Source organism: Stenella coeruleoalba (genome assembly GCF_951394435.1).
Source record: "Stenella coeruleoalba genome assembly, chromosome: 3".
Taxonomy (NCBI): domain Eukaryota; kingdom Metazoa; phylum Chordata; class Mammalia; order Artiodactyla; family Delphinidae; genus Stenella; species Stenella coeruleoalba.
Genome location: NC_137148.1, coordinates 135568165 through 135595606, shown reverse-complemented (window position 1 = coordinate 135595606; position 27442 = coordinate 135568165). Strand labels below are relative to the sequence as shown.

Genomic DNA, 27442 nt, shown 5'->3' with positions numbered 1-27442 from the left:
TAACTCACATTTGTCATATATCCACCAAGAACAGAGGCCTACTATGTACCTGGAAAGAATTCAAAAGAAAAAGAAATATGGTCTCTGCTTCCAGAGGCTTTCTAACTATATGGATCTGAAAATAACCACATGGGCTAATTCAAGCACAGAGAGCCACAGAGGCAATATCTTGCCATTCTTTTACATGTATTTCACCAGCACACATGAACATAGAGAAAAGCTTGGAAGTACATCACAATGTTAATCGTGGCTATCTTTAGGTGGTGAGATTTTATATAATCTTTAAAAATTACATTTATTTCCTAAATAAAATAGCCCTTAAAAATAAAAATAATCATGCATAGCTATTAAAGATCTTTTAAACCACTAGGTCTAGGGAATTCCCTGGTGGTCCAGTGGTTAGGACTCAGCGCTTTCACTGACGTGGTTCAATCCCTGGTCTGGGAACTAAGATCCGACAAGCCTCAAGGCCAAAAAAAAAAAAAAAAAAATTAACCACTAGGTCTAACGTTAACTAAACAAATCCTCCAAAACAATGATGCATATCCATTCCTCTCTGAGCAAAGAACCATTTAGGGGAAAAGAAAGAATATTAACAGTCTCATATTCTTTTTTTAAAAAAAGATGTCTTGGGAATTCCCTGGAGGTCCAGTGGTTAGGACTTCGCACTCTCACTGCCAAGGGGAAAAAAAACAAAAAAACAAAACCAATAAAGTAGACCAAAAAAAATGTCTTTTAAAGTTGAGTGATACATACAATAGTGCTTAAGTGTTCCTTCATTAATCCCCCCAGTAGAGGGGAATAAGTTCAGGCTTATTTTTTGTTTTTGCTTTGACTAAAATGTCAAAAACTTTATAGAAGTGCATGTTCTGAAAGATCTGATTGTAACACAGCACCTTTGAATCAGTTTGCAGGATATGAGCCCCCAGAAGGCCGGAGGAAGGGGTTCAAGGGATTGGGAGTTAAGGAAATATCTGGCAGAAGTCAGCCACAGATTTAGGGCACACACTGTAACCCCATTAGATACTGGGAAGAAGTGGCAGTATATTGAGCACGAAAGCAAAATACTCTGTAAATGATTTTCTTGGCTGCCTGTGTATTAAATGGCTAGAAGGGGATGTTCTCACTGCGACTCCCCAGAGAAACAGAAGGGGCGGGGCCACTGATCTATCTTCCTGAGCACTCTCCCGACACTGTCACAGGCCACTCACACTCATGCTGGACACTCCATCCTGGGTCCACTTCTGGACAGCACAGAGGGCTTTTTCACTGTGGGTGGCGGGTGAAGTGAGAAAGGCTCTTTATACGTTGACTTTGATATGTGAGTTCTCTATTCTTCAAATGAAATCTCTTAGCAAGTGGTGAAGCCCAAAGGGCTGAGTTTGCTATACACCTCATTCTGAATCCACATAACCACCCTGTGAAATAGGTTATTTTTATACCAACTTTACAGATTAGGCTCAGGGACTGTGGCAGAGAGACCATGATTCTGCCTCCTGGTGTTCACACATTTGTGTAATCTCCTCCCCTGAGTGTGGGAGGGACCTGTCACTTGACTCTGACAGAACATGGCAAACGTGGTGGGGTGTCACTGCCGTGATTACATGTCACATAAGACAAGTCTGTTTTAGCAGGCTGCACTCAGAGACTCTCCCTGCAAGTGTGGTGAGATAAGCAGCCTCATCAAACCTGCGAGGAGACACAGTCCATGCACTGCTGCATACTCCACAGGGCGGGGGGGATCACGGCTAACATCATCTTCATCACTGGAGACCTGGTTCCTGCCATAGGGCTCAGCACAAAACAGGGGCTCAACAGGTAGTTGGGAAATGAGGCAATGAAGGAGTGAAAAAATGCCAACTTTCCTTCAGTCACTTTGAAAATCTCTCACCTGGGTTAACATCAGTAGCCTCCTGATCTTGTCCTTTATACTTTCACTCCTCTATAATCCATTCTCCACACAAGAGCCAGGATGATCTTTTAAACAACAAATCAGGTTCTAAAATTAGATCATGGTGATTGTTGCACAACTCCGTAAATGTTAGAAACCACTGAACTGCACATTGAATTCAAATGGATGAATCTTAAGAGTACGTAAATTATATCTCAATTAGATTGTTTAAAAATTGTCATTTCCTTAAAACCTTTCACTTGTTCCCATTTCACTTAGTCACTCAGAATTCACCAGGTTACTTACAATGACCTACAGAATCCTACCTATCCCATGGGCTCTGCCACCCTCTCCATTCTCAGCTCTCATCACTGCTTGCCTCCCACTAGTCCCTGAATCTGCCCATCTTGTTCCTGCCTTAAGGTCTCGCACTTGCTCTTAGCTTTGTCCGATACTCTTCTTCATCATAATTGTGAGCGATGCCTCTTACCGTTCAGGTTGTCCCATGTTAGCACACGCTATTGTCAATCACCACTCTACAACTCCACCACCCCTCACACTTTCTATCATATTACTATTTATAGCACTTCTCACTCTTTGAAAAAAAATTTTTTAATTGTTTTCCTTATTGGAATATACACTCTTTGAGAGTAGAGAATCTTGTTGCTTACCTCTGAAGAACATGACTGAAACACACAGTAGGTACTAACAAATACAAGTTAAATGTTGATTGCCTGGTTCCTGCATAGACAGTTTATTCTGCCAAGGCTGTCGGGGAAAAAACTAGTATTTACCTTAGTGTATCTTTCTAAGAAAAAAAGATGTTTTAAAAAATGCATTGCTTTGGAACGATTTGTTATTTTTTACATAGCATGGCAAAATTAGCAAGCTTCTAATTTCAGTGAACAGATTAAAATAATGTTAATATTCCACTATACAAGACGTATTACAACACTGTGAAATTTTCAAACATATATACCCCTATGGGGCGGGGGGTGGCAGCAGATCTTCCATCCAGACCATTATTAAGTGGCATTTGCAGACTTAAAAGCATTTGGATATTTACAAAAACATCTAGATCATAAGAGTTTCCTCATTCTACTTTCCTTGATTGTTTAGAACTCTTAGGAAGCCAAGGTAATATTTGTAAAAAATATACTTAAGAAAAGTTTTCCTTTTAATACTACACTCCTGTTAATTATAATTTCAATGATATAGTTCAATCATAGCCACATGCTCTAAACTACTTTTAATAACATCTAATTCACACAAGACTTTGCTGCTTCAAAGTGCTTAAACATTGTCTCATTTGACCTTTGCAACAGCCTATGGGTTATAGCATTAGCACTTTTGTGAAGAAGGAAAAGTTCAAAGAGTTAGACACACTTGCCCAAGGTACCACCACTCATAAGGAGGGATTCTCCCCAAGTGTTTTTCTGACAAATCGCTTGCCCTTTCCTCTTAAGGCCTCATCTCGGAAATCATCACTGTTCTCCTTACAAATTATACAACAAGAAGTGATAGCAATCTAAAGTACTCCAGGGAATTAAGAACTGGGAATAGTAAATAATGCAACTATGAACACTGGGGTGCACATATCTTTTCGAAGCAACCTAAGTGTCCATCGACAGATGAATGGATAAAGATGGAATATACAATGAATGATGAATGGATATACAATGCAATACTACTCAGTCATTAAGAAGGTAATTTTGCCATTTGCAACGACATGGATGGGCTTGGAGGGCATTATGCTAAGTGAAACAAGTCAGACAGAAAAAGACAAATAGTTTATGATATCACTTATATGTGTAATCTAAGAAATACAACAAACTAGTAAATATAACAACAAAAAAAGCAGACTCAGAGATACAGAGAACAAACTAGTGGTTACCAGCAGGGAGAGGGAAGGGAGGAGGGCAATATAAGGGTAGGGGAGTAAGAGTTACAAACAATTAGGTATAAAATAAGCTATAACGATATATTATACAACACAGGGAAGATAGCCAATATTTCATAACTACAAATGGGGTATAACCTTTAAAAATTGTGAATCACTATATTGTATACCTGTAACTCATAAAATATTGTACAGCAACTCTACTTCAAATAAAAAAATCTCAAAGGCATTATAATGAGTGAAACATAAAAAAGAACTGTAAATAGAATTAAGTGATTGGCATTCAATCAAAAATTACTTCATTTTGATAATCTATATATTCCTGAAAAGTCATCAATTTGGCCTTTAGCATCACAAATTATACACAATCTAATCTGTGTTTGTTGTGGCAATATTGACTTATGGAAATATCTTTGTTTTTGGTATTTTTAAAGACTGGTTTCCCATAGTTTTTATCAATACAAACTACAGGTTCAACTTTTAAAGCTTTTCAGAAGGAAATCAGTGTTTTAATAAGTAACACTGTGTATCAGGAAATATCCTTATACTAGCATTTAAGAAGTGCTTGCTTACATCCAGAGTTTTAAAAAATCATTAGCATGGGAGGTTTTTAAGATTTTACGTTCTACGTGGAACCTCGCTGACATTAAATGATTGACACCCTTTTCTAAATCTACGGGATGCCTGATACTGATTTCTGTTTCAATTGTTAAGATGCATTAGTTTCTCAGAGGTCTCTGATAAATCTATCCAACTAATCTTCAAGGATTTCTCCTTAAGCTCTATATACTTAGCATTCCCACACAGCCCCACACAGCTTTTCCAAGGCAATTCTAAAAACCAGTATATCGGGCTTCCCTGGTGGCGCAATGGTTAAGAATCCACCTGCCAATGCAGGGGACACGGGTTTGAGCCCTGGTCCGGGAAGATGCCACGGAGCAACTAAGCCCGTGCACCACAACTACTGAACCCGTGTGCCGCAACTACTGAAGCCCGTGCGCCTAGAGGCCATGTTCCGCAACAAGAGAAGCCACTGCAATGAGAAGCCCGCGCACCACAAGGAAGAGTAGCCCCCGCTCTCCGCAACTAGAGAAAGCCTGAGCGTAGCAACGAAGACCCAACGCAGCCAAAAATAAAATTAAACCCAGCATATCCTTACATAAATATCTAAGCACTTAATCTCTAGAGACACCACTTGGGCTGCTATTCCAGCTAATAAGATTAATAATTTTTTTTTTTAGTTTTATTTGGGGCTGCATTGGGTCTTCGTTGCTGCACGCGGGCTTTCTCTAGTTGCAGTGAGTGGGGGCTACTCTTTGTTGCGGTGCACGGGCTTCTAACTGCGGTGGCTTCTCTTGTTGCAGAGCACGGGCTCTAGGTGCATGGGCTTCAGTAGTTGTGGCACACGGGCTCAGCAGCTGTGGTGCACGGGCTTATTTGCTCTGCGGCTTATTTGCTCCGTGGGATCTTCCCGGACCAGGGCTTGAACCCGTGTCCCCTGCATTGGCAGGCAGATTCTTAACCACTGTGCCACCAAGGAAGCCCAGATTAATAAATTTTGATATATCAATACTTTAGGGAAAACTAACAATCTGTTCCTTGAGAGAGTTCTGTTGATTGCTTGGGATGAGAAAAATGCTCAACCAGTTTATTCACTATTCACATATTTTATTACTATTCTTGGCAACTAACTCATTAAAAAACCAAGAAAAACCCTATATAATTTGCATTTTCCCATGTGTTGTTGTTGTTTTGCATACCCTTCCTTACCAATCCCTATTCCCACACAGCTCCACCTCCTCCCAAAAGACAACCATTTTCCTTTCTATGAATGAAGATCATGTTGCAGTTCCTTACTGTAATGACCTGCTTATCTATTCTTTACCTTTAAAACTGAGTAAATCCTACAGCTATCATTAATCCAGTAACTTGATTTTCATAAAGGACCTGAGGGGCTACCAGGTCTCAAACTGCCTTCTAAATCAAAGATTTAATGATGTTCTGCAGTTTTTAGATTAAATATACTTTATTAGGCACTAATTGTTTGCAAGTCTGGAACATATACATCATAAAATTAATTTGCTATTTCACTAAAACATGCATCTGAATTAAGTCATCTCCTCGTTCTGCTGTGTACGCCACATACATAGAAATACAGAGATAGATCTGTTCAATAAATTATGAGACACATAAGACACACTAAAATTCTCACACTCTATGAATGTATTAACCACACAAAGACATGTGATTTCAATAAGCTGACAATGTTCTCCTAGGACTGCTTAATTTAGCATACCTGCTAATAAACTTTGGTTTGGGCACCACCTAATGGCAGAAAATATATTTTTTTTAGAACCTACTTTGCTTTGCTTCCTGAGGCTTGCTAATTTTTGTAGTTCAGTTTATACTGATTTAGAAAATGTTTGCTCTTTATCAACCTATATAAATAGTTTTAAGTGTTCAGTTTTTTAAAAAGGATAAAGCCTTCCTTACCTTGGAATAATAAACTACTTTTCACACTGGGAAAATGTGCCAATGAAATGCTTTAAAAAATTCTATTCGATCCTTAAATATTTAAATTGAGCCTCATAATTAAGACGTTTTCATTGAATCATCTTAATTAGGGGTTCCCAAACTTTTAAAACCATACACATTTAATTTTTTTCAAGAGATGCCTGCCTGAACCTAGTGTTTGTTTCATGATTCAACAAAGAGGCAAAATATTTGGGATAATACAGAGCAGATAACTGATGTTTTAAGAAAAGGAATTTATTATTTACACCACTGAAATAGTCCCCCGTAAGAACAATACATACCATGTTTATTTGAAAGAACCAGATTCCTTTCAAATAGAAGAACTGTATAAAGCAATACTGTCAACACAAAACAGTGGTCACAATACATATCTGCAGGCAAAAGCATTGCAAATAAATTTCGTTAATCTTATGGCTAGATATTTTCACTGCAACACAGTGTTTGCACTTAGAGAAGACAGAGCTGGAACAGAACAAAAACTTTTTGTTCATGCTTTTTAGGACTGAACCAGTGATACGTCCCATTTTAAAATGTACTGCCTTTAACTGCTTTTAGGACAACGGTTTTAGGCAGGAGTGCTTCTACTTGGCCACCACAAAGAAACACACTCTTGTTCCTTAGTTTCATTCCTCAGTCTCATGTTTTCTATTTGTCACACTATGACATATCTGTATCAGAGCAGACGTTTTCCAGTTTTACTCAAAGAACACTGACACACATACACACCAAACTGAGACAGCTCAGAATTTAGAGATGTAGGTAGTGGAGTAATAAGAGAAATTGTGTTTATGACAAAGGAATAAGAAAAACTCTCAGTGGTTTTAAGCATACTAAACTAGGTTCCTTACTAAAAACTTTTCTTTTTTTGGTTTTAAAAACAGTAGTTTCAAGGTGGGTTTGGGCTTAGACAACAACACAGTGAGACAAACACACAAGACATACTTATTTCCAAAGTCACAAAATGACATTGTTAAGCATACATTTTTGTCCACTTTTGTGTGTGTGTGTGGGAATAAAACTCAGTACTCTATGTTGGAGAAAATATTTTTCAAGAGTTACAGTATATTCATACAGGGGGAAAAAGGTGGGGTTTTTTTGTTTTTTTTTTTGGCGTATTGCTATGATCTTCAAAAAATATAAAATTAAATTTACAAAAAACTGGAAGACCAAGTATAAGCAGTCTGATATTTGCTGCAGTGTCCAGCACTATCATAATGATCTTTAGCATAAAAGCAAAAAGAAGTTCATGGATCTCAAGTATCTTCAATAACTGCCAGTATAGCTTGTAACTACTGTCCTTGCTTCTTTGAGAGATACCTGCAAGAAATAAAATAAGATGTCTAAGCTGTATCACACTAAATTTAACTTAACAATCTAACTCTCCTCCCTAAAGAAAGTTGTTTATTTTAATAACAAAACTTTTCAAGGTAAGTAATAACTGTTAATAATCGCTAACATGTGTTGTTTATGTGCCAAGCACTGTTCTAAGTACATGCATTAATTCATTTAGTCCTCACAACAGTTCTGAGTGTTCAGTGAGAACTTATTTCTATTTTACAGTCACAGAGAGGTTAAGCAGTTTGCCCAAGTTCATACAGCAAGAAAGTGGCAGAGTTCAGATTGAAAACAAGGCTCTGGAGGCTACACACTATCACTCCACACTGCCTTACTTCCAAATGTGAAAGCAATATATTAACTAGTATTATAATTTCCCCCCAAAACTAAAAGTCCATTTGAAGATCTTCTTGCATAAAGGTAGTGAGCCAAAGCTGCTAAAGAACTCTGATCAAGAGTGTAAAGATGCAAAGATGTTAATTCACCAAGCAAATTTTTCTTCATATTATTTTATAGGAGTCTACCAACAAATTAAAATTTTTACATCTCTATTTCTCACATTTATGAATTACTATACACTCAGAGCTATGGGGGTGGGGAAAGAGTTCTTAAAATCAAGAGACCTGGACAAGTTTTGATGGTAAAACTTGCTCAAACTGTGGCATTTACTATCTCTATGACTTAGTTACACCATCTACAGGAAATGTGGATAAAAATGCCAGCCTTGGGCTTCCCTGGTGGTGCAGTGATTGAGAGTCCACCTGTCAATGCAGGGGACACAGGCTCGTGCCCCGGTCCAGGAAGATCCCACGTGCTACAGAGCAGCTGGGCCCGTGAACCATGGCCACTGAGCCTGCACATCCGGAGCCTGTGCTCTGCAACGGGAGAGGCCACAACAGTGAGAGGCCCGCGTACCGCAAAAAAAAAAAAAAAAAAAAAAATGCCAGCCTTACCCTCCTAATAGGATTATGAGACTCTAATAAGAAGTATATAAATAAGTATTATGTAGGTATGTAAGTACATAAGTATATGAGTGATCTGAAAAGCCAAAAGTGTAATTTGAAAAGCCAAAGTGTTATATTACATGAAGTTTCTTTTGTTGCTGTATTGGTGAAATCAGCTCTTCAAAGATTTACTTCCAAAAAAGTACTTGCAGTACATAATAATCCTGTTCACTTCTCCAGAGGTCTTTCCTGCCTCAAAATCTTGACGTTTACATGCAGTCCATATGTAGATTTGTACTTATGTTTGTGCTCAGAAAAAAAGACTAGAAGACTGGACACCAAGCTGGTAACAGTGGTTATCTTTCATAATCACAAGTAATTGTTTCCCTAAAGGAATAAATTTTCTATTTTTTCTGCTACACAGAGCTTACTTGTAATTTTTAACAGAAAACTTTTTAGTATATTTTATTTTATCCTGACATTATTTTACAGTATGAGAACAGATTCATAAAAGAGTGACCCATTTAATGTCACAAAATAATTAACAGGTAGTATCACAAACATGTACTAGTCTCTTAAATCCTCTCTAGTAGAGAAGTATTAAAGATCTTAAGAGATGTGGGTTTATGAACAAGTTAGAGGTTAAGAGAAAGGGAAAAATACTTCCAGGGTAGATGTCACTGGATTAGAAAATAGCTTTAGAATTCACCCATTTTAAACAAAAAATAAGAGTTATGTATATACCAGAGCTGCCAGACAATTTTTCATTCATTAATGTAAAGGAGAAATGAATAAGCAATTAGCACTTACCTTTCCCAATATTTGTGATTTAGGTCCAAAAAGTCATCTAATTTTGCTATTTCCTTGAGGTACTGGGTTAATTTTAAAAGTTCTTTGTCTTTATCTCGATTTAGGTGTGCTTTCATAAAAGGTCTTATCTATTAGAAAACAAACGTTATCCAACACTTCACATTGTAGTAAGAAAACTAGTACAAATCTACACTATTTTATCACTTAAATTACAGTTAATGAGATTAAAATATCACCAAGGCTGTCAATACTAAGAATTACTTTTACATTATCTCACTGACAGTCATGGTATGTTTACAGTAGAAGTTCTTCCACTTAATTTACCTTCTGTTATCTTTTCAGTCTGAACCTCACAACACCAGCTGTCTTATAGCACTTGAACCTTATGTGGCTTCTCTACTTTGCAAAACTGCTTAGACTTTTCCCCCTTCTATCAATCCAGTTGCTTCTTACTAATTAAATAATCTCATTCACATCACTTCATTCATAAAAAGGTACCCAATACATGCTGGATCTACAGAGGAGTGAGATAAATTTTAACACTGATGATTTTACATCAGTATTTTCTATGAAATTTTTATATAGCTATAATATTACACATTTGTATAACCTACTTTCACTCACATTTTATCATAAGCATTTTTATCAGTAAAGTCTCCATTAAAATATTTTTAATTATATGAGTTTTCCCATAAAAATCAGCCATATTTTCTAAATTTTTAAGTTCAATGTATTTTATGATAAAAAGTATTCATTTCAAAAGCATGAAAGTCAGGATGGTGGACAGGGTTGAAGACTATAATTAGTAAGGGCTTTTACATCTTGACTTGAATGGTAGTTACATATGTTCTATGTAAAACAATTTGTTAAACTGCACATTTTATGCACTTTTCTTTATGTTACACTTCCAATAAAGAGTTCTACTTTTTTAAAGACACCAGCTCATCTATATAGCACTCAAGACAGCATTTCAAAAACTTTTAACTAATTTTAGATGAAATAATGTATCTGGGATTTGCTTCAAAATATCAAAGAGGGAAGTAGGTAAGGTATAGAGCAAACATCCATGAATTAACAAATTGTTTAAACAGGATAATGCATACAATGGGGGTTAGTTTATACAATTCAATGTAGTTCTTTTTATGTTTGAACTTTTCCATTATAAAAAAAATATATCTTTTAAAAATCACACATATGCCTGTAAGTACTGAATAAATCATTTTAGTAAAGCATTAATATATCCTTATTGTGATTGGGAGAAAATGCAAACCGGTCACTTTTACATAGTGACATTTAAAAACAGATGACATTTAATCATTGTCACCTGTTGAGAACAATGAGCCCATAGGAGTCGTTACCGTATCTATCAAGAGCAGAGGTTTTAAATATTTTTTTATTTACTTCTCTGTCATTGGAAAAACACACCACCAGCTTGAAACGGACAGAAGAAAAGTTTCCCATACGTTCCAGGTTCTATTCACATCAGAACAGTTTAAGGCCAAGGACCTCCACAGCTGTTAGTCAGTTGAGCTCTGGCTGAAGGGCACCAATAAGAGCTGTCAGAGTCTGCACAGAAGCAAACTCTTGTAGGAGATCCTAATTCCAAACAGGCAGTGCGGGCAGTGCTGCTTCACACAGCAGCAGTGACTGCAGGAGATCAAGAAAACTCTCTGCAGGGACCTGCTTAAGCCCTACAGCTAGGTGTAAACAGGCATGATATCAGAATGTAGTGAAATGAGTTTCAGCATAATCCTGGGCAATATTGTAATGTTTTAAAGTACTCCTTCATTTAAAAAGATTGTAAAGGCAACATATTGACTTCTAAACTATTAATATACAATGTACCAAAGTGATTCCAAGTATAGAAGCAGAAGGGATTAGACTGAAAGAGAAAGTACAGAGTCAGTGGCTGGTAAATAAGATTTTCAACCCAAGGCCCTGCTAAGTTACTTTTACTTTCTAAACATTTGGTCTTAAGCACTATTAAATAACAAAACTAAAATACCCCAAAGATTCTGGATCTAAAAGTTAAACTAGTTAAGTGGGAAAAATTCACCTAACTGACTTCAATTGTTTCAGTATAATCACTGTTCCATTCTTCAAGAATGATCTAAGTGATCACTAGAAGGGCAGGCAACATATATTACCACCTCTGTCTCATATCAAAAAACATTTTTAGGAAATTAAGAATGTTTAGATTATCTGCATTCTCTTAAATCACCATTTCCCTATATAGATAATAAAAGTGAAGTTCAGGGTAACTACTGATTAATCCATGACCAAAATTCAAGTTCCTTTAGTTCAGTACTATATTCATAATTGACAAAGCCTCCTATGTTATATATTTCAAACCTTATGATTAGCAAGCTTATATTAGAAGTTAACTACTTTAAAAATAAGCAGTCTTTAAGATCTCTGTGAAATCTCTGAGATTTCTACCAGAAACATTATGGAACTGTGATAACAAAACAGAATTTAGAATATTTCACAATTTCAAAACCACTTCTATGTCAATGTGGGCAGATCATTAATTACTACCTTCTTAAAAGAGGCTTTCAAAAGGAGACATGCGAGAGAGTACCTGTAGAATGCTTAAAAATACCTCTCCTGAATTAGAATTTTTGGAGGCAGAAACGTACATATTTTTAGGAATTCCTTCAATGATTCTACTGAGTACTCTGCTAAAAAACAAACAAACAAACAACTTGCTCTAAAGTAACATGAAGAACTAGAAGTTTATATCATCATCTGTCTGCATCCAGAGATGAGGAGGGCCCAAATGTTGGCTGGGAAAATAATGTTTCTTCTAAAAACACACATGAAAGTAATAATTTTTTTTTTAAGTTAAAGCGCTTCTCAAAAATCATTCCCTGTCTCACTTATATGTAGAATCTAAAAACAAAAACAAGAACAAAACACATACATAAAGCCAAGCTCATACATACAGAGAACAGAAAGAACATACTGGTGGTTGCCAGAGATGGGTGGGTGGGAGAAATGGGTAAAGGGAGTCAAAAGGTACATACCTCCAGTTATAAAATAAATAAGTCATGGGGATGTAAGGTATAGCACAGCAACTATAGTTAACAATACCATATTGCATATTTGAAAGTTGCTAAGAGAGCAGATCTTAAACGTGCTCATCCGAAGAAAAAATTCTGTAACTATGTATGGTGACAGATGTTAGTTAACTAGACTTACTGTGGTGATCATTTCACAATATAAACAAATATCAAATCACAAATTATGTTGTATACCTGAAACTAATATTATACCTCAGTTAAAAAAAAATTAATCATTCCTTAAATACCATGACTTTACCTCCTTTCCAGTACAGACACCACTACTTTCATACAAAATTTGGCTTAGATCAATTGAATCTTTCCTCAAGACTGAAGAACATACTTTTTGTACCTTATACCTCGTAAACTACACACAGGAAAAGCACTTCTCCTAAAGCCTCAAACAGAAATCATTTTTAAAGGACAGAATAATCACCAGTCTACCCCAAGTACTTTTCTTCCAAGTCAACAGCTCTTATATTTGTGACAATTCACTACCTAGATTAATATTCAGTCCCTAAACTATCCTCATTGTACACTAAAGACGACATCAACAGTCTGTATGGAGAGCTTCAAAAATCTACCTTCTTCAAGTTTTTCTCTCGTCTTTTAAAGTTATCAAGATTTCAGCTGGTAGTGACTTCCCTGGTGGCAGAGTGGTTAAGAATCTGCCTGCCAATGCAGGTGACACAGGTTCGAGCCCTGGTCCGGGAAGATCCCACGTGCCGTGGAGCAACTAGGACCGTGTGCCGCAACTACTGAGCCTGTGCTCTTGAGCCTGCGAGCCACAACTACTGAGCCCACGTGCCACAACTACTGACGCCCATGCACCTAGAGCCCGTGCTCTGCAACGAGAAGCCACCGTGATAAGAAGCCCACGCACCGCAACAAAGAGTAGCCCCCGCTCACTGCAACTAGAGAAAGCCCGCGCTCAGCAACGAAGACCCAACGCAGCCAAAATAAATAAATTAATTAATTAAAAAAAAAACATAAAAAAAAGAATTCAGCTGGTGGAAAAGTTCAGGACTGAAATTAAAAGTATCTTAGTATCAGGATTTACACTTCAAATGGAGACTCCATTTGCATTGTACCATAATATAGAGCTATCTTTTCCATTTTCATAATGTATTTACACATAGGCAACCACAGGTACCAGAAATTTTAAGTTTCAAATTTCTCTCTTACCAATTTTACGCTGCTACCAGGGTTAAGTATCACTATGATGCCTACATAAGATTGCATGTGACTTAATGCTAAGATCAACACTGGCCTAGAAACCAAGTTACTTGGGTTCTAACTCAAATTCTATCATTAACCAGTTACAATCATGACCTTGGGCAAGTCATGAACTTTCTGATCCTCAGATTGTTTCTATAAAAGATGACTGAGGTTCCTTCTAGCTCTAGCATTTCATAATTCTAAGCTCTCCACTTACACTATATGAATTTTCAAAAACCTTTTATTAGTTTCAGTTTAAAAAGGAAAATCAGGGCTTCCCTGGTGGCGCAGTGGTTGAGAGTCCGCCTGCCGATGCAGGGGACGCGGGTTTGTGCCCCAGTCCGGGAAGATCCCACATGCCGCCGAGCAGCTGGGCCCGTGAGCCATGGCCGCTGGGCCTGCGTGTCCGGAGCCTGTGCTCCGCAACGGGAGAGGCCACAACAGTGAGAGGCCCGCGTACGGCAAAAAAAAAAAAGGAAAAATACCCTTATTGCCAGCTTTCCAGCTAACTAGAACATCAGAAATTCAAGATTTGTATCCCTAATAGAATGTCTGATGCTTTCACTTTTGATGCTAAAAGTCAATGTCAGTAAGCTCATGTTGCTCCACAGAGCTAACTGAAAATAAAACATCTGGATGGGGGCTTCCCTGGTGGTGCAGTGGTTAAGAATCTGCCTGCCAATGCAGGGTACACGGGTTCGAGCCCTGGTCCGGGAAGATCCTGCATGCCACGGAGCAACAAAGCCCATGTGCCACAACTACTAAGCCTGAGCTCTAGAGCCCACGAGCCACAACTATGGAGCCCACATGCCACAACTACTGAAGCCTGTGCACCTAGAGCTGGTGCTCCACAACGAGAAGCCCCCGCTTGCCACAATTAGAGAAAGCCCACATGCAGCAACAAACGCCCAACACAGCCAAAAATAAATAAATAAAATAAATTTATGTAAAAAAAAAATTAGAAAAACAAACCATCTGGATGAGTTGGTTAACTAAGGAGATACCAAGCAAAAAGAGAGAATGCTCAATTTTATATGAATTTTTCTAAACACTTAAGCTTTTCTTGACAGGATAATACACTACTTCCAAAAATTTATGAAATTCAATAGTGCTAACGTTCTACTACATAATCCAGCATATGTGAGAATAGCAAGTAAAATTATGTCTTACCTTTAGTCCATTCTGTGGGTTCATTAGAAAATTTCTTCCTATGTCGTCAAACATGATGGTGTTTTTTTTGCTGTAAAACTCCGAAAACTTTCCCCATATAACACCAAGAGGCTTTACCTTAGAATAAAAGTTTAGATTTAACTCAAGTTTCATGAATAGTTCATCCTTTCTTAAAAGGAGAAATACTGCAAGATGCCCTGCACAACTATGCCAGAGCGTTCCTTTACCATGAGGCAGTCAGTGATGGCTGGCTTTGTGAACAGAACAGAATCAAGATGCAACACACTGTAAGGCACAACATATCTCTCAATGTCAACTTCTGAAAGGTCTGTTCGTGTCTAATGGAACTAAGCCCATTTTAAGACTTCCTATAATTTTAATATGAAGATTCGGGATCAAAAAAAGTATTTAATTTTTTAAAAATCTAGTATTTGTTTAGATGTCTGCTGAGCATTCACATGCCCCCTCAGGGCTTGAGGTTTCACATGGGGTCTGTTTTCAAAACTAGAAAACCTTAATGACAATGTACCTGGTTCTTTTATTACAATATTTAAATATTTTGTAAAGGAAAAATGGACTTTCTCCTTAGTTCAGTGGTATAGGTGCACAATTTCTAGGGCATCTGATTATTTCACTTCAAAACACCGTAATTTGTAAATTCTTGCTTTTATTTCTGAATTCTTAAAATGAGCCTCCAAAAAGGTAATTTCTCAGTTATTCATATCTATTGATACTTGCATAAATTCTCTGCAAGATCACACAAGAAATAATAGTGATTGCTTGAAGGAAGGAAAGTTAAGTGGCTGGAGGGTCCAGGAGGGAGGAATACTTTCCACTATACACTTTATTTGTGAATCATGTGAACATATTTTACATACTCACAAAAATATTTTAAATACATTAACTTTTAGAAGAAAAAGTACATTTTGCTGAAGGCAGTAGTCTCGTTGACGGTAATGTGAGATTATATGATGATGATAATAATTATATGAGATTAAATGGTAGGAAATAAATGGTGACAAGCGTTGTCATTAATTTTAAAATGTTTTTTCTCCTCTATAATTTCTTTTAATACGGAGAAAGCCTTTTTCTTAGTGTCCTCATTACTGCAAAAAATGTTATTCAAATATTTTAATTTCACTAAAATTTTATTTGCTGTATTTGTTTGCACTATTTGTTTACTACTGAAACAAACCCCCCAAATACTTGAAGCCAAATATACAGAAACTGACACAATAAACCAGATTCTTGGTTTTCTTAGCCAACATAAAGCCTCAAAAAATATAAGAGCTTTATGACACCCAGGGTTAGAAATCCTACATCTTCTTAAATAGTGCTGTCATTTTGCAATTAGGTCAAGCACCATATGTTCTCCAAAACATGAGCTACCTTGTTTTCTATTAGAGAAGTAATATTGCTGACTGTAGAAAAAAATCCGAAAACACAAAAAAGCACAAAGGAAAATATTTAATTACCTATAATCCAGTTAGTACCAAAGAATGCAACTAGATATTCTGATATATTTCTCCAGTCTTTCTGATAAACAGCCGCAACCTCAAAGAGTTCACAGATCTTTTGTAAAGCTAAGGGAACCCCTGAACCAAACAACGGTTAAAAACTACTTTCTAACAGTTTGCAAATACTGCTAAAATACTTCTTTAACTTTAATAACGTATCATGAAAAATTTCTGAAGCACTAAATACTGCATCAAATAATTAGCTGCGGGGCTTCCCTGGTGGCGCAGTGGTTGAGAATCTGCCTGCCAATGCAGGGGACACGGGTTCGCGCCCTGGTCTGGGAAGATCCCACATGCTGCGGAGCAACTGAGCCTGTGAGCCACAACTACTGAGCCTGCGCGTCTGGAGCCTGTGCTCCGCAACAAGAGAGGCCGCGATAGTGAGAGGCCGCGCGCCGCAATGAAGAGTGGCCCCCGCTCGCCGCAACTAGAGAAAGCCCTCGCACAGAAACAAAGACCCAACACAGCTAAAAATAAATAAATAAATTAATAATAATAATTAGCTGCATTCCATTAAATGGACGAACAAAAATGTGTACAACCAACTCCCTACTGTTGTAGGGATTTGTTATTGAGGATTTCTTTTTATTCCTTTAATTTTTCATTATTATAAACACTCCTGTTTAACACTTCCCAAACTTCTTTTTACTGTTTAGACTTTGTACATGTACCACTTTAGTAGGTAATAAATTATACTTTTCCTTGATGTACGCAGTATTTCCTTTATTGAAAACTCTACACACACATAATTCTATTCATGACTTTTATGACTTTGACAATTTTAATACTGTCTTCCCTAAGCTTTCCTAGTTTGCTAAGTTCTCCCCAATTCCTATTAGTCTGTGTTTCCAAAAGGTACGGACCATGTCTCCTCATCTCTTTATTCCCAACAGCGCCCATTACAGGGCCTTGCAGATCGCAGAAGTTCATAATATGACTAGTTACTTGACACGTAAACAAAGTGAAGAACCTTAATCTTTTTAGCCCAACTCTTTCTTGATGGTTCTTATTGCTTTCTCTAGGGCTTCACGTACATAACCCCAAAGTACATGCATCATGATATACCTGCTTTTATTTATCAGTTTCATAGAGGGCAGGGCAAGTGTGTCCTGGTCTGTTTCTAGTATCTTCCTTGACAACATTCAGTATTTTTTCACACCTACTCTGTCTTTAGCAACACTGTGCTGTTATCATCACGGGACAATTAACCATGACCTTTCTTGACAGTCCTTCCTCAAGATCCTTAACTTTGTCACTAAAATTCATATCTGTTAACCTGAAATACATCTTATGTCAAAACTCAACTGATACTTTATTATCCACTCAGATGTATTTCTAAACTCTGTGTAGTTTATTCCATCAATATAAATATAAAAGTACACCAGAAAACAAGCAAGTCTTTAAATAAAAAGTAAAATGACTTCTTACATCTATTAATCCTCTCCTTGGAGTATGCACTGTTATCATAGCAGCACTGTCCAACATGAAGGTAATCTTGTAATTTGCATTTGTACTCACTCCCAGCTCCTATAAATACAAATATTCATGTGGTTAAAATATAATAATGTGGAAAATCCCAGGCTTTATGAAAAGTCCAGCTATAATTTCCCATAATGCCAACTTTCTACCCCCTGGCTACCACACCTTGCTCAACAACTAGCAACATTTTAGTTTCACAAAGCAAAATTGATAAATGATAGTCCAAAGAACCCTAGTCTATTTAGCTCTAAAATGAGGGGCCCTTTTCAATGTACTACCAGAAACAGGTTACTTCCCAATTTAATATTTTAGAAGAGCATCACTCCTTTAAGTATCACACACCAGAGAAAAGAAGGAAAAGAAAGTATTAGCGTAAAATGGGAGAAAGAGGAGAGGAAGCTTTGCTGTACTTTTTCTTGAAAAAGACATAGGTAATCAATGCAAACCACCATTAAGCAGACTTTAAACACACCTCTAACTCCTGATACTGGCATTTGTTTTGCTACTAAATGCCCTCCAATGACAATGAAATTAATTCAATTCGGAACTTTCTAAAAAGACAAATGCAGTTTCAAAACGTTCTTAAATGGACTGTTTTCTAACACTTACTTTCATTTTAGCTTCAATCCACTTCATATTTGTTGCAGCTAAAACATGAGGAATGATAACACAATATGTATGAAAAGCTTGAATTTCATTTAAAAAATCTTTCTTCTGTATAAATTAGTTAAGTTTTCTAAGCAAGACTGTAAGTTCAAATACATCACAAATAATCCCTAGCATATTTATGGTAAATTCCTTTTAACTGTTTATAAAAATAAACTTATTTTAGTGTGTCTTCAAGACAATAACATTTAAACAACTTTTATCTAAAAGATAAGGTAACCAATGCTCAAAAGAACTCTGAACCTAGGAATTCATAAATCAAGACCTAACCACCCTTTTAAAAACAGCCCTAATACTGTTCTCTATCAGTTCTAAACTTGAATTTAGGGTGCCTGGATCTCCATTTTCTTCTGCGTTCCTACTGCCAGGCAACACACAGGTATATATGTCAATATAAGCAGATTAATGTTATGTGTCAAAAGTTTATGTTGAAGACTGCTAGGCTGAAGACTGTCGAAAAATGCTAAAGAAAATTAGCATTTTGCCAGGCTCAGCAAACTTAGTGCTCACTGAGTCCAGCAGCTTTTAACAAGAAGTCTGAGGCAACTAAATTCACAAACCCTATCTATGTCACGTTCCTGCTCACTGTCACACACCAACCACTTCTGAGAACACTGATAAAAATTCAAACTTCAGTTTTATGTGCCCTACTCATCTCAAGTTATTGGACTAAACTATATAGGTATTACAAAGTAAAATGTTTAAAAATGGAAAAAGGAGTTCAATTATTTAAAGTGTGTATGAGTGTGTGTATATTATTTTAAGGGCAAAGAGGGAGCTGAGTCCTCAAAATAAAAATCTTTAGCACACATACAAGAACCAAAATCACCTTACATGCAAAACTGGTCAGTTGAACTAAAATTTTAGAGAGTGATGTATCTACAATGACAACAATCAGGCGACAGGGAAAAACAATTTTTTTAATTCAATATATATTTTGGGACTATAATCCCCACATGAAAAACAGAAAGATTTACAGCTAATAAAAAGAGTTTCTAATTATTAAGAAACTATTACATGTCAGACATGTTACTAGTTGCTATACCAATATTTTATTCTTACAACTACCCTGTAATGTAGATTTATTTATCTTCATTTCTCAGATGAGGAAGCTAAGTCTCAGAGCAATTAACTGACCTGCCTAGTGTCACAAAGTAAGGTCAGAGCCAGGATTAAAACCCTAGTCTATTTAGCTCCAAAATGAGGTGCCCTTCTCAACGTACTACCATGAAATTTATTTAAAAAAAAAATTTATTTTAAGCATATGATTGTAAAATGTCCTCAAAGTCCCTAAGTCTACTCTAATAACATTTAGAGGATAAACTTTTTTCTCAAATGTCATCTCAGATGTCAGAGTTGCTGAACAAAAACCTATTTCCCAGAAAGCTTTCTCCTCTGTATCTTAAAAACCAGAAAATTATGTATTTAACTATGTATTGAATTATAATGGCTATGTACTCATAATAACACTAAACTATTGAGATACTCTGATAATAAAAGAAAATACAAAGGAAATTTGCAAACTGCAGAACAACTATGTGGCCTCTCATCAAAAACCTAGTACGATTACCATCTTTAGGGATTTTATTTAATTCACAATTAGGATAGCTCTTTTCTGCTTATGACATTGCCAAGACGTAACTTTAAATGTCTGTGGGAAGGTGAGATGTAAATCAATACACTCCCCTTCCCTTTTCAGAAGGTCGTACCACAAAAAGATTGTCACCTGAACTAAACAGTGCGTTCAGTAATGTAGCAAATTTACTTTTTGGAGCAAACTCACTGTTACCACAGACCTGTAAGTTCCTGGAATGGCAGACCACAAGTTGAGTAACACTGCTTTAGCCCTGCTAAAGTAACACTGCTTTATTTATTAAATAAATAAAATTTAATAAAAATTTTATTAATTTTCCTTGAGTAAATCCATATTGCCTTTATTTCTGAACTACATCACGGTAAAATTTTTTTAAATACATATCTTTCTCCAAGTGTTTTGAGACTAGAGTGATGAAGAAAGGAGAAAGCAACAATATACTAAAGCATCAAAGATTCTACAGCAAAGATCAGAAAGAAAAGATCCTAATCAAGGTGGGGTCTTGTGAAAATAAGGCCATTTTTTTTTCACACCATAATCTACTCTCTTCCTATATTTAATTATTTCAGCGGTATTTGGCAAATGCACATGTTTATATTGTGATGCAAGAAAGTCAAACATGCTTCATCAGAAATTTGCAAAATATAAAATTTAAGTCACATTTTATAAAGCAGAGTAATATAAGGAACAACTTATTTTCATGGAAATCTAAACAAGAAATATAGCTTACACCAAATAACAATGTCATAATCCTCATATGCAGATGTTAGGAATTCATGAAGATATGGCCGCATTAATTCTACCCCAGTCTCTGCACAAGACCTATGGTCTAAAAGAAAATCAGTTAGAGATGATGATTAGTTTATTATCATGGACAAGTACCCAATATCAATTAAACTTCTGAAATGTAATATAAACACTCAAATGCAAACTACTTCAGACTAACTTACATCAGCTGACAAAGGGATGTCTTCAAAACACACAATTCAATATTCTTGCAATCCAATTTTAATTGATCAATTCTGTTCAATTTGCAAAGACCAATATCCAGAATTCAGGCTTATATAATAAACAGTAAATTTTTTTCTCATCTAATCTCTAAAACGTAGATGTTATTTTAGGATATGAAAAACAAACTAGGGCCACATATACTCACTTTTTAGCCATTTACCTACCAAATATAATCACATTTCACCAAAATAACAGGTTTGATTAACTTAATAATCAAATTTTTAAAAAAATTTACGCTAACTTATGACATGTACTTAAAGTTAAGGATTAGAGGTAAATAAATCCATTCTAATATCAGGAGTTAACTAATCATTTCTGGCAATATTAGAGGATGAAAGAACAAATTGCTTTTTTTGTTGACATGAAATTTTAAATTCAAGAATCTGCCTTGGGGCTTCCCTGGTGGTGCAGCGGTTGAGAGTCCGCCTGCTGATGCAGGGGACACGGGTTCGTGCCCTGGTCCGGGAAGATCCCACATGCCGCGGAGCGGCTAGGCCCGAGCCATGGCCACTGAGCCTGCGCGTCCGGAGCCTGTGCTCCACAACGGGAGAGGCCACAACAGTGAGAGGCCCACGTACCGCAAAAAAAAAAGAGAAAAGAATCTGCCTTGAACATAATTAAATAGAAAACCAGGAATAAAATATCAAAAATGATTTTTAAATAATCATAAAATGTTAAGTGTTAATCAATAGGGAATCACTTGATTAAATTATCACACATCCATAAACTAGAAAAGCGCCTGACCAAAAAATACATATATTTAACTCACAATGAATGTTAAATGACTGTGATGTTCAATATATCATTAAGTAAACATAAAAAGGACATACATACAAACACCCTGGAAGATGCACATAAAAATATGAGTGGTCATCTTTGGATCTTGGGATTACGGATGACTTCTTTTTTCCCTTACAATAAAATGATTTACTTTTAAAATAAAAAGAAAAGCTTTCAAATATTTCATATTGCAAGGGAAAAACAAACAAATAAAAGGGGAAAATGCCATTGTGGATAACAGAGATGGAGCACAGTTTTAGGTGACTTACCAAATAACGTATAATCAACATCTAGTACCAAAAGTTTTTTCCCTTCCCTGGGAGGATTCAAAACTTCCACTTTGTACTCTTTTACTCTGCGGGAAATTTTCAGTAGGTTTTCCTCCCTAACGAAAAATAAGATCAGATGAAATATTCACTTTTTCTCAAATTACAACCAATTTCCTTTGATGATGAAAAGTACTCACCTATTTTCTACTTCAACTACTTCATCTTCAATATCAAAGTCGTTAATAACATCATCATTGTCAGGAGGTGGACCTAAGACATCTTCCTATTAAGATGAAAAATAGTTTTGTTTGGCCATATTATCATTAACATAACAAATACATTCATAGCATAAAAAACAAATAAGAGGTACGATTTGAGTCCAAGAGTCTTGCAAGCACACACTACGGGAAAACTTCCACATTTTATATTTCGTTATATATGTTCACTGGGCAGATTTACCATGTTAAATTTGACCATTAGCACTACTACTACACTTACATCTAGCTATACACTAACAAATTTCCCAGTATTTGGTGTCTGCTGAGTTAATAACACATTCATTGTGCAGCTTTTACTTTTCACCGACTGCTAAACTGACAATTTTACCACAATTAAAACTATGATACAACAGTGTGATATAAACCATAATATCTTCAAAGGGACAAATGGTAACAAAAGTAAACATTTACCAAGCTCTCCTCACGAGTTCCCATCATCATGATTTTAGTATTTGGTTTCAGTTTGAGAGCTCCAAGCTTAACATCATTTTCTGCAGGTTTGCCTACAATACAAGCAAATGACTGTTTTCTCACTAAAGTTCAGGTGCTGGTTTCACTATCCCATTACACAAAACCCTAACATTAAAAGGTTTGGTACAGATTCCACAGCAAGTTTTTTTCCTTAAATTAACAAACTGTTACTGCTGAATTAGCAATTTCTAACACACTAAGAAGTAGTAATTAACACAAGGTTGGAATTTTTCCCCAACTCTTAGAGGAACACCTTTAATTCAACTAACTAAACAAAATAAATTCATGTTTTATTCTGTTGTTCAAGATGAAGATGACTGTTTTCCAGAAAGTCCTGAAAATTGAGTGCCTGAGATAACTGTACATTTACTGCTACTCAGAACTCAACATTCAATGATAAGACAAACACCGTGAAAATGCCTTTTAACTGAATGTGAACACTGCCTATAATTTACAAATCATTATTACTTTTGAAACAGAAAAGATAATTTGGGGAGAATAAAAGGCCCAAACTGTAATGAAAAGGCTGTGCTAGAAGACAGATACTAGAAATTACACTGGGGGCTTCCCTGGTAGTCCAGTGGTAAAGAATCTGCCTTACAATGCAGGGGATGCGGGTTCGATCCCTGGTCAGGGAACTAAGATCCCACATGCCGCAGGGCAACTAAGCCCGCGCGCCACAACGACTGAGCTCGTGCGCCTCAACTAGAGCCCGCATGCTACAAACTACAGAGCCCATGCACTCTGGAGTCTGCGCGCCACAACTAAAGAAAACCCGCACACCAAAGCTAGAAAGAAGCCCACACACCACAAAGAAAGATCCCGCATGCCTCAACGAAGATCCCGAGTGCCGCAACTAAGACCAGACCCCGACGCAGCCAAAAAAAATTTAATTAAATAAATAAATAATACATAAGTCTTAAAAAAAAGAAAGAAAGAAAGAAATTACACTGTTTACCTGGGACTTCCGTGTCACAGGTTTAACAAGCAAACATCAACTGTCAGAGGAAATCAAAAGTAATCTTAATAGTGGTGGTATTTTCAGGTATCCTTAAATATTCTTACTTGTACCATCAAAAAAAATTTAGGGATATCCCTATCAAAGAAATCTCCAAGGGGAAAGACTTATTAAAGTGAACAGATAATAGCTAATATAAAGATTCATAAATATATCAATGCAATAAATTTGAAGAAGGGAGAAAATTACCTTTAACTTTGAGTCCAAGTAACTTCTGGCGTTCTGGTAGCACTCCCGTAAGGGTTTTGAGAAACTGTTTGAGATCTAGCACAGTATCATCTTCTGAAAGTGTGGTCACTGAATATTCCTGTCCACCCCATTTTACAATGATAGGAAGAGCCATCCTTGAAACATACGATGAGGCAGCTTTTGTTCAGAAAGATACCTAGAAAGAAAGGCATACACAAGTTAAAACAGATATATCAAAGATATATGTAAACTTGCAACTTTAAGTTTTATAAACTGTCATTTGAGTCCTATTTTACAACTTGATGATAGAGAAACAGGATTTTCTACTTACAGAAATGTTATCAGAATGCCAAAAGTTATCGGGAGTCAAAGTTAAAATTCTCCCACCCTCTCAATTTTTGGCTTAAAGTTACAACTTCCTAATATTCTATCAGATTCTCCTGGTTCAAGTGGAAAGCTGCAATAAATGAGCTAACTATTCCTCCCTCTCTGATCAGGTTTATGCTACTGGCAAGTTCCTCCATGATGGACCGTCCATGTTCATTTACCATTTGCAAGGTAGGACAATGAGTTGTTAAGAGCATAAACTCTAGAGACAGATTACCTGGGTTCAGAGGTCAGCTCTCCCTCTTATTAGCTATTTAACCTTGGAAAGCTAACTGACTCTTAGTGCCTAGGTTTCCTCATCTGTAAAACAGGGATGCTAATACTGCCTAATTCTCAGGGTTCTTAAGAGGAATAAATTAATTTTTGTAAGTCACATACTACCTGGCACATAGTAAGCTCTAAACAAGTAAGTACTGGTTACATAAGTTGTTCTAAAAACTAGAACTGAAGTGTTCCAGGCACTGCGCTAAATAGTAAATGACCATTATTTGTTTCATATTTAATACACTGGACAGTTGTTACTCAATCTCCTTTAACAAGGTTGTTTGATAAGAACTGTCCCTCTTTTACAATTAAGGAAATAGGGGTTCAGAGAGGTTATGTAATCTGCTCATTGGCACATAGCTGATAACAGAACAAGTCTTCTGACTAAATCTCATTTTCTTCCCTTACACAACTGTCTCTCTTGAATTGCACCTACAGGAGTTAAGGCACCAAATATCAGTAAATACAAAACCTACAGGCACAGATATAAGTACACAAAGGTTATATAGCAGCTGCCACTCATCAACAATAGCATGTAGGTCTCCTCCCCCCATAAAGCTTTCTACCAGTTTTCATAAGTTGGTTCCCCCAACAGGTCAGAGAACTAGATTTTCTAATCTCAAAGTAGTGGTATTTCCAAATGCTGTCATATATTTAATACAACATTTGACTTCACTCTTCAAGTATTACAACCAACTGCAAGAAAGAAGGCAAATTATAAATCTTAACATGCAAACGTAATTTGAAAATTTAAGATGTCTTCAACATGCCCATTAGAAAAGAGCACCGTAAATTCACTTACATTTATTCTATGTTTACAACCTGCTCTACTAAAACTTTAAAGAAGGTGTGTTACTTTAGGGCAATGTATTCTATTTGGAGAGAACTTGCTCTAACAAACCTTATAATCCTCAATAAAAAGCCAAATGGCCCTTTTGAGTCAAACTGAAATATCATTTAAATATTATTTTTCTGAGAGAAGTGGAAATAAAACTGAAAATTTACAAGAGCTAGGAATGCAAATAGCACTAATACAGCATACTGTGCTGGGCAGAGCAGAACATGTGAAGTGAGATCACCTGAACTCTAGGTAAGCATGGACAAGTCACTGCACCTCTAGACCAGTGTTCTCAAAGTGTGGTCCCCAGACCATCCAACAGCATTGACCCCACTTGGTAACTTGTTGGGAATGTAACTGGGTCTGGAGAGAAGAGACCTAGCAATTTGGGTTTTAACAATCTCTGTCTCCCCCTCCCCCCATCTCTGAGGCAAGCTAAAGTTTGAGAGCCAGCGCTCTAGGCTCTTCAATTTTCTCAGCCTTAAAAAAAAAATGTGCCAGATGGCATGGGCTCTATATGCTTAGTAAAGCAGTATACAAATATCATCACCCATGGCACAAGTGGGATCTCCAAGTTGACAATTGCTCTAAAGGACCAAGCACAACAAAACAAACACCATAAAAAATTTTACCGCATAAAGTCCTTAAAACTGTTTTTCAGTTACTGAACCTCATTCCTTCAATATTCAGATCATTAACAACAATGGAGCAATGCAATGCAAATGCATGAGTCATTTTATGTTTTCACATTTAGCCTTCTTTCTTACACAATTTTAATGTTTTGTATCACTGCGGACCCTATCAGATTTATAAACTGAAAAATGATTTTAGGGGTAAATGTGGCAATCAAACCCGAACAAGTAAGCAAGGAGCACACCTTTATGGTGAAACTACAGTCAAGAACGGCTGTTTGGGTAAATTCTTCCCCCTAACATACAGTGGTGACTTGCCTAGTCAGGGCAGGAATGTTTACTTGACAAGAATAGTGTTAATCCCTGCGATAACAGCCGTGACATCACTTTGTATACTATAAAAAGCAATACGAATGGTGGTGAAGATAGGAAAATGATAACATGCTCAACAACTTAATTGAATAATCTCATTTAATCTTCACAATCCTACTGACAACTACTGTCTTCATTATACAGACCAGAAAATTGAAAAAGAGGAAAAACAAATTGCCCGAGACCACACAACTAAAAAGTAGCAAAGGCGGTTAATTTGAAAGTAACAGCAGCAAAAGTTAACACCTTGGGAATTGAGGGGAGGGAGTTAAATTTAAACACGCCCAGTAAAGGGTAACTGTTGAAGTACTGTCAACTCCTCCTCGGGAGAGCAGGGCAGCAGCAACTGCGAGGGAGTGCAGAGGAAAGAGCTGTGGGAAGTGATTGGTATGAGACAGCACAGAAGGCAGGCAGAGACCCCAAAACCCGAGAGGGCCGGAATCCGTTCAACAGGGAGGAGGGAGAGACGGACAAACCCCAGAAGAGGGAGGAGTAAAGGTTTGGGGACGCAAAATCCACTGAGGCGCCGGAAGCCCTCCACCTAGGCGACGAGGCTGGATGGGAGGGCGTCGGCCCCTGTGAAGAGCCGGCCGGGGCCGGAGGCCTGGGCCGCCGCGGGCGGGGCCCCCACGAGCAGCCACCAGCCCGCCCGCCCGGCCACAGTGGAGGCCGGGTCTCGAGACAGCAAAGCTGTGGTCCCCCAGCCCCACGGCGCGCCGGAGCGCCCCGCGTCCCCTCACCTGGAGCGCGGCGGAACCGGCAGGAGCGGACGCAGGAACCGACCGCAGCGGAATCCAAGGCGACCGGAAGTG

General features: G+C 37.1%; 1 protein-coding gene across 2 annotated transcripts; it reads right to left on the bottom strand.

Annotated features, from left to right (window-relative positions):
- Nucleotides 1-3597: 3597 nt before the first annotated feature.
- UBLCP1 (ubiquitin like domain containing CTD phosphatase 1) lies at nucleotides 3598-27442 on the bottom strand. 2 transcript variants are annotated; one of them, XR_013827898.1, is made up of 12 exons: nucleotides 27371-27442; nucleotides 24138-24333; nucleotides 22871-22962; nucleotides 22379-22464; nucleotides 22182-22297; nucleotides 20852-20950; nucleotides 18471-18508; nucleotides 17811-17909; nucleotides 14866-14982; nucleotides 9416-9543; nucleotides 5318-7643; nucleotides 3598-4676 (listed from the first exon to the last, which is right to left on the bottom strand). XR_013827898.1 is itself a non-coding variant. In XM_079918992.1 (11 exons), the coding sequence occupies exons 2-11, from the start codon at nucleotides 24289-24291 to the stop codon at nucleotides 7616-7618; spliced, it is 957 nt and encodes a 318-aa protein (XP_079775118.1). In that variant the 5' UTR covers nucleotides 24292-24333; nucleotides 27371-27442; the 3' UTR covers nucleotides 4813-7615. The 2 variants fall into 2 exon arrangements, 1 of the variants encoding a protein (XP_079775118.1); XM_079918992.1 differs by lacking the exon at nucleotides 3598-4676 and having other exon boundaries at nucleotides 4813-7643.